Genomic DNA, 16,688 nt, shown 5'->3' on the forward strand with positions numbered 1-16,688 from the left:
CCGATTTTTATGCACAACAGCTGTTATCGATAAACAGTGTTGCGCAAAGTGAAACCTATCGATATGAGCGTGACTAAATGAGACGCTCACCACTACATGCAGCCCAAAAAAAACAACAACGTTTTACGTGCGTGAAAATTGGTTAAGTTTTTATAAAAAAAACGTAGTAAACTGATTTTTTGACAGTTATCGAACAATCCATATGCTGCGGGGGAGTGCGGGGCTAAGGGCTTTAATCAGCAGGACAGTCCAAAAAGGTCCGCAAACGTGAATTTTGCGAAAGTGAAAACGGGGTTGTGCTGTGTGTGTGTGGAAAACGGAACAAAACGGTGCCAAAAACGCAAGGAAAAGCTGCAAAAGCGGTGCACGGCATACGGGTTGATAAAGCAGAAGATTTGGACAAACGCGGCAGCCAAAGATATAGGCAAGAAATCTGTGCTTTTAAGCGATTTGCCAGCAATACAAATTACCAACATCCAGTAACCACCCACACAAACATATTGTGTACACAATATATACATACATACGTATATTTGCGTAGTGCGGCGCTCGAAAAGCAGTTTCCCATCACCATCTCATCATCACCGCCATTCATTGTAAACCCACTCCGGAATCCATCCCACCTCTGCCGTACCACATGTCCTACATGATGGCCAAAACGCTGGAGGAGCAGAGCCTGCGGGAGTGCGAACACTACATCCAGACCCACGGAATCCAGCGAGTCCTCAAGGACTGCATCGTCCAGCTGTGCGTCTGCAGACCCGAGAATCCCGTGCAGTTCCTGCGACAGTACTTCCAGAAACTCGAGAGGGTGAGTCCCAAATTCAATTCAGATTTTGACTGGATACGTATCATATTGGTAGATAAAATAAAAGTAGAAATTTGATCAGACATAAACCTTTATTTCCAAATACTATATTAGCTTATCGTTGCCTCGAGGATCAAAGCTTGGGCCTTCCTGGTTTTGTCTAAGATTCTTTGCCGCCGATTCACTTAGCATCCCTTTCGAGTGGGAACACTGGAGGTTCTTCAAGTCCTTCGATTCTAGCAACGCCTATAAGAATTTTCTGGGAAATTGTCTGCTTTCTGATCTCAATAAGAATGGCCGAAAAGGGGAGGGGGGTATAGGTGTGGGAGATAGGACCTCCGATTACATCGGGCACTTGGGTTTGGACCTCTGGGGCTTAGGACACCTTGGCTTCGGCTTGGCGCACACCTTCCTGGGGCGGGGACATGCTTTCCGGGGACGGGCGCACTTTGGCTTCGGCTTGGCGCAACTCCGACGGGGCTTCGAGCATTTGGGCCGCGGTTTGGCGCAACTCTTCTTCATCCTAGGCTTTGAACACTTGTTTTCCCTCTTTCTAGGAGTGCATCCATAGCCTTTGGTGGCGGAGGCACCGAAGAAAGTGTCTGTGGGGCCACATTCAGGTACCAGTTTGTGTTCGCTGTCCCTAGAGCTGGAAAGGCTACTCCCGCTTTTGGACATTACCAAATCGGATTTAATATGAAAAGTTTCAATTGGTTCCTGTGGAAGTGCATTACGAGTCGATAGTATAAAAAAGATTTGATTTCACAACTACAGCTTACCGTAGAGTACTGGCATCGATGACGGAATGACATTTCGTTCCATCGTGTTTCGGCTGCCCGTTCTATCTGGTGATCCGTGTAATAATCTCCGTAGCGCTTCTTAAAGTCCCTCAGAAAATGAACATAGCCCGACGACAACGAGTTTTCGTTGTCTTCTCCCTCTTGGCAATCTTCATATTCTTCGGAGGTTACGGATTTCACCCATTTAATATCATCAATTGATTCTTTTGAGGATTTCACTGTTTTCGAAGTTCCCACCACCGGCTTACTATCCTTGAATTCCAGACTGCTCATTTTGTTAATTATCAATGGCCAAACCTTTTATCGAAACTTAAACTTTTCACAAACAAATTTGTTAATCAAAATTCTTAGAAAAATACATATATAAAAAACTGTACTTAATTTTATCAGATTATTTAAAAAAATACTTGTTTCTTGTTCGAAAGAATTCAACAAACTGATTGTATGCTGGTTTCAGCTCGTGATCGTGAAAATTTGTTTTGAATGGAGGGTTGTCAGCTGCTATGATCATGAATTTTGAGCTTCCTAAAAAATAAACACCTCTTTCAAACTAAGCTGGCTATTTTATAAGTAAATTTCCTAGATCTACTCCATAATTTCTTCCTGCTTGGGAACTCGAGAACTATAAAAGCTATGTATATGTAGTAGACGCAGCGCAAATTAGTTTCAGAACGTTGACACGCCCACTCTAACGCCCACAAACGGACCAAAACTGGCAAGCCCAGTTAACGTTATCCCTTGTTTTTAAACTAGTACCTTCAATTCAAAAACTTGAAGTGTACCTTTATAGCTTTGATAATGAATAAATATTTTTCCAAAAGTAGTGCCAAATATAATATTATAATGTTAACTAAAAATGAAGAAGTACTGGAAATTCTGGAGATTCTGGTGATGAAAGGTCTTTAAATTATCCAGTGCGACTAGGATCCTGTCCGGGGTTTCAACCCCTTGGAAAGCAACAAGCGGCATATCGCTGGTCATTTGGTTGCCGCTTAAACGAAAATCAATACATCATGGGGTCTATTTTCGAGCGGAGTGTTAAAAAAACCCGTCTGTATGCGGATTTCAGAGCACGGAGCATCCGTATTTTTGGCTTCCTCCTTCGCAGAACTGCATTCTCTCCGTTCATTGGAAAGCTTTAAAGTTTATTTTGTGAGGCAGGCTGCAGCAAAAGTTTGCAATGCTGCAATGTAAATAGAGCAGCGCACCTGTGGAGGACCTTTCCACATCGTTCTGTTCCTCCTCTCACTTCACCCCTTTCTCTCCCGACTTTGATTTGAGTACGCCTGTATGTGTGTCGTACTCTCTGGGGCAAGTTGCCTGTTGAATGCCGGACCCGCTGTCAGTTGGATTAGCATCCTGTCGCCGTGCAGAAGCATCCTGCTTCCTCCTAGTTCACTCCGCTCGTTTGTTTTTTGTTTTGCCTCGCTGCGCTATGGGCAACCAGTTGAGTGTAAACAGCATCCAGGATGCGGTCATCGATCGCTTCCGCTCGGTGGCTTTGACCACCGATGCCAACGGCACCATGCGCATCCGTTCGTTCTCGGAGGGCGTGGTGAACACCACCCACCATCATCATCAGCTTCAACAGAATCAGCAGCAGAGTCCTCATTGCAGTGGACGTGGCGGACGCATTCTGCGCGAAAGTAGCATCGATGGCGGGGTGGCCATGTTTGATGCTCTGCTCCGTGATGATCATGAACACCGGCTGAGTTTGGATGCAGTGCATCGCATGCGGCATGTTCGCACCTCCTGCACCACAATTCCAGAGGAGGATGCCATCAGCGATCGTAGTCTGCAGATTCACCTCTCTACTCTTGCCCGCGAACGTGAACAGGAACTTGAGCTTGAGCGCCAACGAGAACGCGAAGTAAGTTGGAAAGTCGGAAAAGTTTTCAATAGCGGAAAACGGGTGGGAATCACTGCGAATCGGTGCGGAAAAGCTTTTGGCGGAAATAGATTTAAAGTGTGGCAGTGTGGGAGTGTGCGCATAGTAGAAAGCTTTGATTTCAATTTAAATTGGTGTCTTGCTGATTCGATTTGTTACTGCAAATCAGTCGTTAGTTCTAGCAAGTTAGTAAAAGCAAGCAGTAATTTATAGTATTTATTCCAGAAGCACTTAGTACTTAGAAGGCACTTAAGAAAGTATGCTGTATTTTAAGGCTAATGATTTATCATCACAAAATTGCACTTATTGTCAACATTTCGTGTTGGACAATATTTTATTAACTTGTGCTTCTAATCTTGTTCAAATATTTAATATTTTTTGCCTGTTATCTGTAAAATTTCTTTTTTATATTTCAAAACATATTTTTTTAACGTATTTTATCTGAAGTAAAATAACTAACTGAAGATAATCCTCTACAAAAACAAAATTTGGTACAATCTGTTTGAACATTCTTTACTTGTCTTTTGCAAAAATTATACATTGGAAAAGTTTAGTGCTGTAAATTAAAAAATATCGTAACCTGAACTATATACACGTTTATAGAAAACGTATTTCAAAAGAGTATTACTGCTTACCTGCCACTCGAACAGCTTTTTGTCAGCAAATGTCGAGTTTGCACTTGAAACTCGAAGGGAAGGCTAACGAAATCAAAGCGCTTCCTTCGCTTTTTCCTTAGTACCTTTGCCCTCTTCTCCCGAGAAAGCTTTTCCCTTCGCCAGGACTTGCGTCACAACTGCGAGTGTATGTGTGAGTGGGTGGGCGGGTGTGCGAAAAACTTTACTTTTTGGCCAGTCGTATATGTATATAATTGTGTATATATAGAGAGGTTCCCTTTGCTGTGCGTGTTGGTGAAGGTCATCCTGTCGTCGTCGAGATTGTGTTTGTGTCTGTGGCTGCTAGAGTTTGCTTTCGTCCTTTCGTTTGTCTCAGTCACTTTTTGGCCACCGTCAGTTGCCCATCGTCGTCCCCAATTTTGGTTATTTCGCCAATTTATCTGCTCAATTTACAAGTTACCATTCACCTTTTGCGGTCGTTACTTTTTCGACTTTCTTGCCTGATTGATGGCCACGCGAATTCCGGGGCTCCGATCATCGAATTGTCCGGTTTAACGGCCGTGTTTATGCCACTTTTACGGCTGTCATCGCTCCGTTTGCGCTGTTTACGCCGGCTTCTGATTAACAGCGGAATCGTGCCGAAAACTACGCCGGATACTTTGTCCCCGTGTCCGCCGAATTGGGCCATAAAGTAAAGACAAACAACAATCAATTGTGTTGGAAAGGTCGGAAAAAGTGCCAAACCGGAAGTGAAAGGAACTCCACCAGCAAAATGGTGGGTAAAACTCGAAGTGTTAAAACGGTTAGCTTAGTAAATATTTTGGTTAGGATTGGTTTTTATAGGGATGTAGTATCTTTAATCTTTAGCATACAAAAATGCAATAACGCCATTCTTTAATTTTTCTGTTATCCACTTGAATAAAATGCAATACTCTTTTTAAGATATTTCTTAAAATTACAAGTTTATAATAATTATAATTATATAAGTTTATACTTGTATTGATGTCTGTTTAATGAATTACCATACAAATTGTATAATTGGGAATACAATTTGTTAGCCTCGGCTAAATGTTTCTCTCATGTCATATAAATAGGGTCTTACGGAAAACCAAATGTACATTATACAAATTTTTAATATGAAAATGAAGGAGAACAAAATTATGTTCCGTTTACTTAATTAAATTATTATTTTATTCTGGATTATTTCGTTCCTATGTGCACTTTATGTGCGTTGTGCAAAAACAATTTCTGTCATATTTTTAAGTGGGCCCGGGGAATGTGATTTATGATTAGTACTCCCCGGGGATTATGGCACAAAAGCTTTGCTATTTTGGCTCTGCTATCGAACTTTGTGAATAATTGAGTAAAGTGAAGGTAATATAACCACTGCTCCGGGAACCTTTCTCCCCCTACCGCAGCTCTGTTTTCGCATAAATAAATTATCGTTTATTTTACGCTTGAGTTGGGGGCGGCATTTATCGGGTATCCAAAAGTTGTATGTAAATAATACGAACAAAGGTATACTACACACAAAAAGAATACTTTTGGATTGTGGAAAAGCGTTTGGCCAAACGAGCATCCGTATCTGCCGGATGTGTCGACCTTTTTTGTGTCTGTGTGTGGGTACCGATCCATTAGGCGGCTTATAAGCGCAGCTCCATCCGAGTGTCCGTGAATAATTTGGGCAATAAAATAGGAAAACGGTTCCCGGGCGCAACAGTTTGCAAATTATAAATTTCTCGGGTACCTTTTCTCCATTTCCTTGGCCACTGACGTCACTGGGTAGTATTGAGGGGTATTCAGCTGTCAATTTGCTGGATGGCGGCATGTTTCAGTTTCTCTTGACGGCTGTGACGACGACGATTGCGGCGTGTCCTTTTCTGCAGGACATTGGCTGACATAAACCCCGAATCGATGGGGTATAAATACGCCTTTTGTGTGTCCCCAAAAATAATGTTTATGCAGGCCAACGCCAACAAAGGTTCGCCCAGCATAAATAACTGGTGGATTCTGAAAGAGTAAAGGACCATAGGGAATATTTTTCAGGGGGCGTGCCAAAACAAAAAGTTCACTGAATTGGAAATTTCGCTGAAGCAACTTTCGTGGCGCCGGAGGTTGGGCGGAAAAGCGGGATGCAGCTATGTGGGAAAACTCAAAACGCGAAAGGCACACGCGAGTGCGAGAGAGTAGGATTACTCCTGTGTCAAGTAGAACGCAAAATTTTAATTAATGCGATTATAACACACAGTCCCATATACAAGCACGAAAACCTGCGTAAAACGGGAACCGGAAGCGAGCAGACAAAAAGCTTTTCCGCATTTTAGTGCACCTAGTGCCTCCCGCATTCTGCTGCTCACATGCAGGATGGAGCAATCCTCCCCTCAGGTCCATGGAAACTTTGCACGTTGACAAAGTGAATCCAAGTGTGAAGCGATAGAAAGTTATGGCCAATGTTTTGTTTGGCCCGCATTTAATGAGTTCTTGGGTGCTTGGGGCTCCAAAAGGAATTTAAAGTGCCAACGAGCCACAGCGGCAAAGGAAAGGATAATGAAAGAATTTTAAATGTCCCTATTATACATAATTAATTTTTTCAGAGAGAATAATTACGTAAAGTTGATGTGCACACACATTCCAAAATGAAAAGGGTTGAAAAAAAAATAACATAACTAAAGAGGAAAAAGAATGTTGTAGTTATCTGAAAGAAATCTTGGAAGGGACCTTTTTACTCTACAAGTGGCGGTATATCCTTAACGGGAATACAAAAAGTGCTAATTAACAGAATGCCAGAAACAGATTGCACATTCTATGTAAAATCTGTAAGTTTGCTTACGACAAATGTAAAAATACCCACAGAGCAAAGCAAAACTCAGTGGGAAATCAAGTGCCACGTAGTGGTCTTCCTGATCGACATTTGAATTTATCTGTCTCATAAATTAGGAACTAGGAAGAATATACATTGACTCAGCCGAGGGATGCAATTCGAAATGCCACAAGATGAGGGGAGGAATCAGCTTTCCCTGCAGACTTATAAAGATGCAGCCAATTGTCGTCGGCACTAGACTCTCTTGAGAGGCTTGTCTTCTCCAGGCGGTGCACAAATTGGCATACTTAGCCTGTCCCTTGCCACCAGCATTGCCTCAAGGTTCCGCACACCCGCCCAGAGCCTCCCACTCGAAATCCCAGTTAGGCGGCTTCGAGGGCTCTCGCGTCTTGGACACCTTGAGTTCTCATTAACGAGAGCATTGCTGCCTGCTGCCATGGCTTCAAGTGCCTAAATCTGTGCCCTCGCCTTTGGGCGTTGCATATACGCCATGTGTAAGTACAGAAATCTACGGGCTCTCATCCACATCATAATTGTTAATGTAATTATTATTGACAATTTATCAAAGTGAGTGCGAACGAATTTGCATGTTTATGGGCTCGAGGAACTATAAATCGCTGGCGTAACAAATCAAATTTGTTTGCGCAGCTACCTTGAGCACAAAACATTAATATATAAAACCGCCTACAATCTTTGGATTTCTCTTTGTTTTCCACTTCTCTGTTTTTTGCTTGTCTTCTTGGCACTGGCGTTCAAATTGATTTATTTTGTACACTGAGAGAAGGGTGAGAAATGAGCTCCCACTTTTAATTCAATATTTTGGCAAATATCTCCCGTGGCCACTTTGCTTTTAGCCATCATTAGCTGCTCTGTTGTAGTTTGTTTTTGCTGAGTATGATTTCTGCTTGGCGGGTTGTTCTTTTTAATAGTTCTGTGGGCTTGTGGCGACTTTTACTTTCCTCTACGTCGCTTGGGATTGGTAGCTTTGTGGCTGCACTGGAAGAAATAACTTACGTTTTACAATTAAATTCAAGAAAAAATTTGATAGAGTAATTCAATTATTGATCATGACTAGTTGGCCCACAGGGATTTGCAGTTGGAAAAGTGGTATCGAGAAGCAAGCATTAAATCTCAGTGCAGATATTAATTCAAAGTTTGGAATTTAAGTTATTTCTTGTTCAAAGTTTTATTGGCATTGAAATTGTCATTGTGCAATGTCATTTACGGTCTTAATTAATCCTCTTATTGTTGCTCATTACACCTCCCTCTCTCCTTTTTGCTTGGTTTAGCATTGTTTTTTGCGCTTACCTCCTTTTATACATGGAGAACAAATAAGTGATTTCAATGAATGGGATTAAAATTGGAAATTAAGGAAATGCTCATATTCGAATATTAATACTTTTTCTTACTTGAAAGAGTTTTTGGAATATTTACATGCTTTTGGAGTACATGCTTTTTATGGTAAAACCTATACAATTGAACCGAAATTACATGAACATTTGCATCACCCTTTGTTTTCTGTGTATTTGGTCACCAAATCCACTGGCCATTACATCGCGGATCTTTCGACTGCTTTGAAACCTACCACAAACCGCAAAATGGTCGGCAATTCAACCGCCCTACGCCGCATAGCGGTATCGCCCACCCACCCAGCACACATAGATACAAATACACACACTCACAAACACATGTGAAGGCAACTAGTGTGAAAAGATGAAGCCGCTGCCGCTACTGACGTCGGCACAGCGTCGACTGCGCCGCCAACGTCGATTGTCGCAAGTTGAACGCGAATTTCGAATTGAGTTTTCAGTTTGTGTCGCGCCTCCGTTTTGTAAATACGCGAAAAAAGACATTCGCCAAGTCGAAGAGCAATAATAACAAGAAGAGCTCACAGCAACTAAATAATTAAAACGGAAACAGCGGGTAGACAAACAAAAACGAGAACCATATGAACTAGAATCGAATTAATTAAGCAATTACAAATGGCAGGAAAGCAGCAAAAACAGCAAGAGTCGCAGTCAGCACAGCAAGGAGGAACAAAGTGGAAAAATTAAATTGGATAGTAGCGGAAAAATTAAATGAAATATTTCTGTGTGGAACGCGGGGGTCTAGTGACGCACGATCTCATAGATATATTTTTAGGATTTCTTTTTTATATAATTTCATATTTTATTGCCATGCCCGCACATTTATGCCAATTAAATTCGCGGCGGTTTCTTTTAATAGCCCCAATCGCGCTAATATTAAATATACGCAAGGGATACCAATCTTAACATAAACTGATTATTTGATTTTCAAGGCCTGGGCTTGTTTTTTATTTTTATGTTCTATGAAACATAATAAATTTGTTTATGTATATTAAATATGATAAAAAGATTCTAAAAAATTCCAATACTAATCATACGCTGTGTTTTCTACTTTGACTCTTTGTATTAAGCAATTTGAGGGGGTTACTTAATATGTAGCAAATTTAATGCTTTTTCTGAGATTTTAAGAAAATTATTTCTGAACTGTTTCAGTATTTTACAATATTTTGAAGTCCAACCGCACACCCATTAGGACCGATTATTTTTTGTTGTTCCTTACATTCCTTTAATTTGTTTGCTTATTCAAAAGTCCGCTTTTTGGCCAACCAAAAGTATTTTTAATTTAAAGAAATTTGTTTCAGAGCTGTTCGGAGCATTTTTGAATATTTATTTTTATAAAACTTTGACATTGGATTTGTCATTGCTGCTGGCGGCTGTTTTTGCTCGCCTGTCCACGCCGCGTATACGTAATATCTGTATAATTCTGTCCGCTCTTCGCGCTTTTGTCTTTCTTGTCAGCAGAGCAGCGGTATTACAAATCCGAGAGTGAAAATCTTCGAGATTTTCCACTGAAATCCCACGTCGCGACGTGCGTTTTCCAAATACTACATCTACTACTACTGCTTGTTGTTTGTTTCTCTGTGTCCATATTAGAAGCGAAGCGTTTTCACAATTTGTTGCACATAAGTAGCACAAGCACCAACACAGGGATAACTAAAGAACCAAAACTCACACACGTACACTCACACACCGACACAAACACCAACACCAACACCAATACACAGGCGTATACAAGCACAACAGAATGCCTAAGGTTTGCCATAAATAAATGAGTCTGTTAGTGGCTGTCATAGTTTGTAGACCATAAGTCTAGTTTGTACTTGTATTCAATAAGCGCTCATTCATCTATGCAAGCAGAAAATAACAAAACAAAAGTATTAAAAAATACACCCTCATAGAGGCAAACATTTCGTATTTGGTTGCACAATTGTATGCATTTTACACTTTAGCTTTTCGCATTTTTTCTGTGGGCTGTCCCCCTCAGAAGTCGACGCCTCCGTTCCTCTTTACTTATGCTCACATGGATGCAACAATACCACCATGTCCACAATTGCAAGCGGCAACCATTGTACCATACATGTATGAGATGCACGACGGCATAGGTTCTGGGTCCTACCTCACAGCATGTGGACCATTTGCCGCCTCATCAGTGTTTCATTGTCGCCGTTGTAATCCGCCTTCTTTTTTTCCACTATTGAAGGTATCTTCCCCAGCTAAGAGCTGCTTCTAAAGGCAGAAAGCTGTATTTGCAAACCCTTGTGTAATCAATTGAGTAAGGGATCACAGTGGAACAAAGTTACATTTCAACTATTTTGCTATTTGAAGCTAAACATATTTGTGTACTCGCACGGTTAATGGGTATACTAGATTCGTTAAAAAGTATTCAGTTAAAGAAATCGTTTCCCATCCGACTTTGACCGTCTGTCCGTCCGTATGCACGTTGTAATCTCGGGAACTAAAAAAACTAGAAGGAAGATTAATGCAGATTCTAGTGACGCTCACGCTGTAAAGTTTGTTTCAAAACTTTGCCATGTGTTGACATGACACCGCCCAAAAGTGTCACGCTCATACTTTTCTATTGATGTTTTTTGGAAAATTTAAAATTTCTGTGCAGAGAGGAGGGGGAAATCGACTAGAGCGTGTTCTCTTGATTGTTGTAGCTTAGTTGGCAGCCCTACAAGATTATTAAACATATTTGATTTGGTAACAGGTGAAAATGTGTGGTAATTAGTCATTGTTACCCAACCTTCGTCGCATCTTGACCCACCCTTCCACACATCGCCCCACCCTTTCCCCAACAATGGTCGTCATCTAATCGAAAGCAGCATTTGTCATGAGTCCCATAAATGTTGTTTGCTGTTTTATTAGCGAACTGGTTGATAAGGCTGACTGGTGACAAGACTCCACTTTAAAGTCAGAGCCTATGTACGTGAAAATCAACGAGCACCATCCAATCAGGCGGGGCCAGACCGCAACGTCAACCCATCCGGGCGGGGATTGGATTCAATTTGCAATTTGCGAAATCGATTTCCGTTTAATATGTCACAGGGAACGACGCCAAAAGCTGAAAGCACCGCAGCTCCGCCCCGGGAAAATCGCGAGCAATATCGGAGGGTCAAAGGGTGGAACAGTGGGTTGACTTGTGGGCTGTTGTTGGGTGTTCTTCATGGCCACGTCCCCATGGCCAGGGCCAGGGCTACAAGTCGACTGGGCGCCGACTCCGCGTCTGCACAAAGGTCACGGTCATATCGCTGGCACACGCGTCTTCCAGTTGCCGGGTTCTCTGCTGTGGGCCGTCGGTTCTGGGCGCTCGGTTCTCTGTTCTGGGCGCTGTCCCTGGCCAAACGGCCATAAACAAAGTTGCAGTATTGCGAATGCAAAAAGGGAGGGCAGTGTTTCGATACTGCCACCCAGTAAGCTGAATGCATGACAAACTAGAGTGAGCCATTTGCATACTGGGCAGCGCTGCACTTTGGGGCGTTGCGAATAATTCATTCAATTATTCGGTTAGTTTACTATGTTGCAGTATAATTTTTGGTAAAGTCACCTAGAACTACACATAATGAGTTTAGTAAATAGAAAGCTATTACTAAGGAAATAGGAAGCGATAGTAACTAACTAAACATACTCATTTTGATTTGAGTACCTTTATTAAACCATTATGGTAGTTTGTAGTTTTTAAGTATTACTTATAGTTTTTAGAGGCAAAAAAAAAGGCTTTGCTCCGCCTTATTAAAAGGCATTTGTATGCCAATCGTTGATGCTTTTGGGCGGCAGCACTCGATTATCTTCTGTTTTGACACCTGACTTCAGGTTCCTTCAGCTGACTGGCAGCCACCCAAGACATTCGTCAATTTATGGAGACGACATTCGGTTTGGCCGGGGAATTCGTTGAGTAGTTCGTTATCGTCACCTACAATCCATGATCGCCTGCAAATTGCTTAGCTCACCTATTAATTGCGATTCTCCGTTTTTAGTTTTCATATTTTTGTTTATACTATTCATGCGTACTTGGTTTGTTTAGACAATAAAAATTTATGAGCAGCGTCTTTCATTTGAAGTTTTTCGTGGGTCCCGACAATGTTTATGGACGGCGTAAAAGCATTTCGTTCAAGAGGTTGCGGTCGGATGGGGAAATCAAATCAAGTGCAATTACTTGGATGTTAAATGCCTAGATGTGTCTAGGAAACATGTTGATTTTTGCGAAAATATTTTTAGGATTAGGCGGAACAGAATTATTGGGATGTTATTAAATGGAAATGGTCGTTGATTTAGAACAAAATAAATAATAAATGTTGTATTGAATTTGTTAGCGAACCATTTTATAAAATAGCCCTATTTACCAATTCTCAATGCCATACAGCTTTGAGCTCTGATCTTTAATGTCACATTTAATCCATATAATGCCTGCTTTGGCTAACAAAAATACCATCTGTTCGTGTAATAAATTGCAATGGACTAGCCTATTTATAGGACCCCTAAAGGCCTAGGATCCAAACGCATTTCAAATGCAGCCATAACTGCCAGGGGCGGCCACTTGCAGTCACAAGTGAGTGACAATTTAATGCAACTTAATCAGCATCTTTGGCCAGCTGGCCATTTCTGCTTGACTGGTTTGACGTCACTGCGGGAAACGGACTGCAATTGGACAGCCGGACCTTGCAGCTTTGGGTGCACTTTGGAAATTTGTTTAGGGACAGGGACTCGCGACTCGGGACACCGGAATGCGCAGCAAGAGTCAGGATGTAAAGCTCTTCAGCTCCCCCGGTTGGCTCTTTTGACTGCCCACGCAGTGATGGAGCTTATGAGTTACGGATGTGGGCGGGTGGAGCTTTTCCGGGCGCGTCTCCGGACTATATGCACAATGCTGCAGAGAACAACCACTGGTTGCAGTTATCATACATCCATCGAGAGTGACGCACATTAATCTGGCATTTAATCGCAGACGCACTTGGGCAGTGACTGCAGCAGATAATTAAGTTTGCACCACCGATGTTCCATAAAGTGAGAGAGTTTCAGAAAACTATCGAACTTTTTTGTTCGGCAAGAAGTTTAGACCTGCGCTTTGATGTATAGAACATATCACTAAGCCCGTCTTTATACTAATATTTAACTTAAAACTGGCCAGAAACTATGCAAAATCGTGCAACATTCCCAGCATGGCCTTTATCTTTATTAAGAATCTGATAAGAATGTTCACCCAATATGATAATGAATCGAGACTTGTGTGCAGTAAACCAAACCCAAAATTCTCATGATATTATTATTTTTATCTTTGGCAGGAACAAGTCAAACTGGATGCCAGTAGACAGGTAATCAGCCCCGACGACTGCGAAGATCTCAGCCCGATGCCACAGACAGCAGCTCCGCCGGTTCGCAGGCGAGGTGGAATCTCCGCCGAACCCGTAACCGAAGAGGATGCCACCAACTATGTTAAGAAGGTGGTACCCAAGGACTACAAGACGATGAATGCCCTGTCCAAGGCGATTGCCAAGAACGTCCTGTTTGCCCACTTGGATGAGAGCGAGCGATCCGATATATTTGATGCCATGTTCCCTGTGAATCACATTGCCGGCGAGAATATCATCCAGCAGGGCGATGAAGGCGACAACTTTTACGTGATTGATGTGGGAGAGGTCGATGTATGTATATGAAATGGCTTTTTATGATCTTTGATTTCGTCTTGAATCATTATCAACATGTTACTATCTCGCCTAGGTTTTCGTCAACTCCGAACTGGTGACCACCATCAGCGAGGGCGGGAGCTTTGGTGAACTGGCCCTCATCTATGGCACTCCTCGCGCCGCCACCGTGCGCGCCAAAACCGATGTGAAGCTGTGGGGCATCGACCGCGACTCCTACCGCCGCATCCTGATGGGCTCGACCATCCGCAAGCGCAAGATGTATGAGGAGTTCTTGTCGCGCGTGTCAATTCTGGAGAGCCTGGACAAATGGGAGCGCCTCACAGTGGCCGATTCTCTGGAGACGTGCTCCTTCGATGACGGTGAGACGATTGTCAAGCAGGGAGCCGCTGGCGATGATTTCTACATCATCCTCGAGGGCTGTGCGGTGGTGCTGCAGCAGCGTTCTGAGGTGAGTGACCGTGATCAGATTTGGGACACCTGAAAAGAGTCTCTCTAATCAAATGGTTTATCTAATCAGCAGGGCGAGGATCCCGCCGAGGTGGGCCGTTTGGGTAGCAGCGATTACTTTGGCGAGATTGCTTTGCTTTTGGACCGACCCCGTGCGGCGACTGTTGTGGCTCGCGGGCCGCTCAAGTGCGTCAAACTGGACCGGGCGAGGTAAGGGCGGTGGCTAGAGTGCTAGACAAATAGATGGGTGTATGTTAATGACCTTACATTTTTGGTTCTGTCGCAGATTTGAACGCGTTTTGGGACCCTGCGCCGACATACTCAAACGCAACATCACGCAGTACAACAGTTTCGTATCGTTGTCCGTTTAAGGCCGCAGCAACGACAACAACCACTACAACAAATCAACAACAAAGAGCAGCAGCAGCAAAGAAAGCAACAACAACCGACAAAACAAACAGAAACAACAACGCAGCGAACGTGGAAAACCAACATGAAGTCGATGGGAAATAGTTGGATACATAAATAGAGAACAAAAACAAACGCTCAGCAGCATAAACATGAAGTCGTAAACTATATAAGTGTGTAAAATTAATTGTCACAGAGCCATTGGATTCTCAACTCTTTCGGAGATTCAGAGTGCACGGGAGCTGAGGGCCAACAAATATTAATTATCCAATTCTGTATGTTGTGCTGAAGTTATATAATAGTGTATGTGTGTGTCTCTGTGCAAGGTTGCGGCGGGAAGTTCCACACTCCGCAACCCCCAATATCGGAGACAGCTTTCCCCGTATTCATCTATTTAATTCTCTTAACTTCTTTCAAGTTCTTCGGCTATTTAGAAAAGAAAGCCCATTTGTATAATCTATGGGACATGTTGCCTCCTCAAAACGTTTCATTAAATATCCAACAGACATCTGAATGTTTTTTAAAAAAGAAATAAACAAGATGAATATGTGTGTAATAACTTAAATCATACGAAAATGAAACACACACACAGGCACAAAACACAGACACACGAACTCATACACTCTCATACGAGGAATGAAGTCATGGAAATAATAGGACATGAATGAAACAATTGTATTTCGCTTATATGATTCGTTGTAGCAAACACACAACGGCAGCAATTATGAACCATCGTAATTTTAATTTTAGTAAATTATTTTCAAAAGTAAACGCTTAGCACACGAAGTCAGCGAGCCGTTAACTTTTTAATTAAATATTAAAATCAGTGAAAAATTCATGATTTTCCCACATGTTTCTTGTTTCTTCATCGAAAGGTGTTTCGTAATCTTAACATAGTTTTATGATTTTTAAATAACTAATTTAAGCTTGAGCACAGCGAATGCCTAGGTTAAACTGTTATCAAAGAGGTATTTCCGTTCTTCAAAAGTTGTACATATGTCATGTTTAGAAAATTCTTTTATTTTCTTGTATTGTAAGACTGTAATTTTTGGAGTTTTGGGCTTTTAAAAAACCGGTACAATAATTTTGATCAAGTAATGATAGTTAAAAATTTGAAATTATAATTGATTGATTATACATATTTCTTGGAATATCCCTAAAATTACAAAACTAATGTACTAGGCATTTCCAACAACTGCCAGCTAACGAGAAGATAACTTTACAACAATTTAAGTCGCAGAGTATGGGTTTGCGTGTGTGTTGGGTGAGTGTGCGTGTGTATCTGTGTGAACTAATGAATATTACCCAAACGAGAAGTTGCATTTACAACACTCAGAAAAAAACGCAGCCAACAAAACGATTTGTGTGTATATATTTATAAAGCTTATATCTGCTCGATGATCATGAAACATTATCTACAGCTGTTGCTACATCACACGCACACACGCACACACTCATACACTCATCCACTCACTCTCAAACAGAAAATCATAACTCAATAATGCGATTTTGAAATGCACACATGCAGAGATAAAGCTAAAATTTTGACAGTTTTACAGAAAAGCCAGAAGTTTAAAACGAAAATATCTGTGCTGATATTTCAGCTGTGACACACTGTTAGAAAATGAGCAAAATGCAAAAGGTTGAGCCTAGAACATTTGTAAGGGGTCTGCGCCGTGTGCAGACCACGCCCATTTGGGTGTAGATGGAACCCGCCGGCGGGTTAGAAAGAAAGGAAATGGCAAAAGCTTAGGAGTGCACGCAAAAATCAACTTTAGGCCGAAGTGCAGGCAGTGGAGGCATGGAGATCGAGAGGAATACAATTAAATTACAAGCATAATATTATCAATGTAAAATCGTATGTAAAAAAACAAGGCAGAAATCCATTAA

At 41.9% G+C, this 16,688-nt stretch overlaps 2 protein-coding genes across 14 annotated transcripts; one reads left to right on the plus strand and one right to left on the minus strand.

Annotated features, from left to right (window-relative positions):
• Positions 1-40: 40 nt before the first annotated feature.
• On the plus strand, positions 41-16,687 carry LOC6546402 (cAMP-dependent protein kinase type I regulatory subunit). Of its 12 annotated transcripts, none has more exons than XM_026977233.1 (6): positions 41-127; positions 187-811; positions 13,581-13,940; positions 14,017-14,391; positions 14,461-14,600; positions 14,677-16,687. In XM_026977233.1, exons 2-6 carry the CDS (start codon positions 638-640, stop codon positions 14,759-14,761), a joined length of 1,134 nt encoding a protein of 377 aa, XP_026833034.1. In that variant the 5' UTR covers positions 41-127; positions 187-637; the 3' UTR covers positions 14,762-16,687. The 12 variants fall into 12 exon arrangements, with proteins under 12 accessions (XP_026833034.1, XP_026833035.1, XP_015014129.1 ...); XM_026977234.1 differs by having other exon boundaries at positions 14,464-14,600; XM_001973511.3 differs by lacking the exons at positions 41-127; positions 187-811 and adding exons at positions 8,702-8,854; positions 9,892-10,051 and having other exon boundaries at positions 14,464-14,600.
• LOC6546400 (histone-like protein 18C) lies at positions 882-4,155 on the minus strand. Of its 2 annotated transcripts, XM_026977237.1 has the most exons (3): positions 4,132-4,155; positions 1,588-1,923; positions 882-1,525 (listed from the first exon to the last, which is right to left on the minus strand). In XM_026977237.1, exons 2-3 carry the CDS (start codon positions 1,879-1,881, stop codon positions 1,151-1,153), a joined length of 669 nt encoding a protein of 222 aa, XP_026833038.1. In that variant the 5' UTR covers positions 1,882-1,923; positions 4,132-4,155; the 3' UTR covers positions 882-1,150. The 2 variants fall into 2 exon arrangements, with proteins under 2 accessions (XP_026833038.1, XP_001973545.1); XM_001973509.3 differs by lacking the exon at positions 4,132-4,155 and having other exon boundaries at positions 1,588-1,963.
• Position 16,688: the final 1 nt, after the last annotated feature.

Source organism: Drosophila erecta, unplaced genomic scaffold, assembly GCF_003286155.1.
Source record: "Drosophila erecta strain 14021-0224.00,06,07 unplaced genomic scaffold, DereRS2 tig00000021-arrow-pilon, whole genome shotgun sequence".
Classification (NCBI taxonomy): Eukaryota; Metazoa; Arthropoda; class Insecta; order Diptera; family Drosophilidae; genus Drosophila; species Drosophila erecta.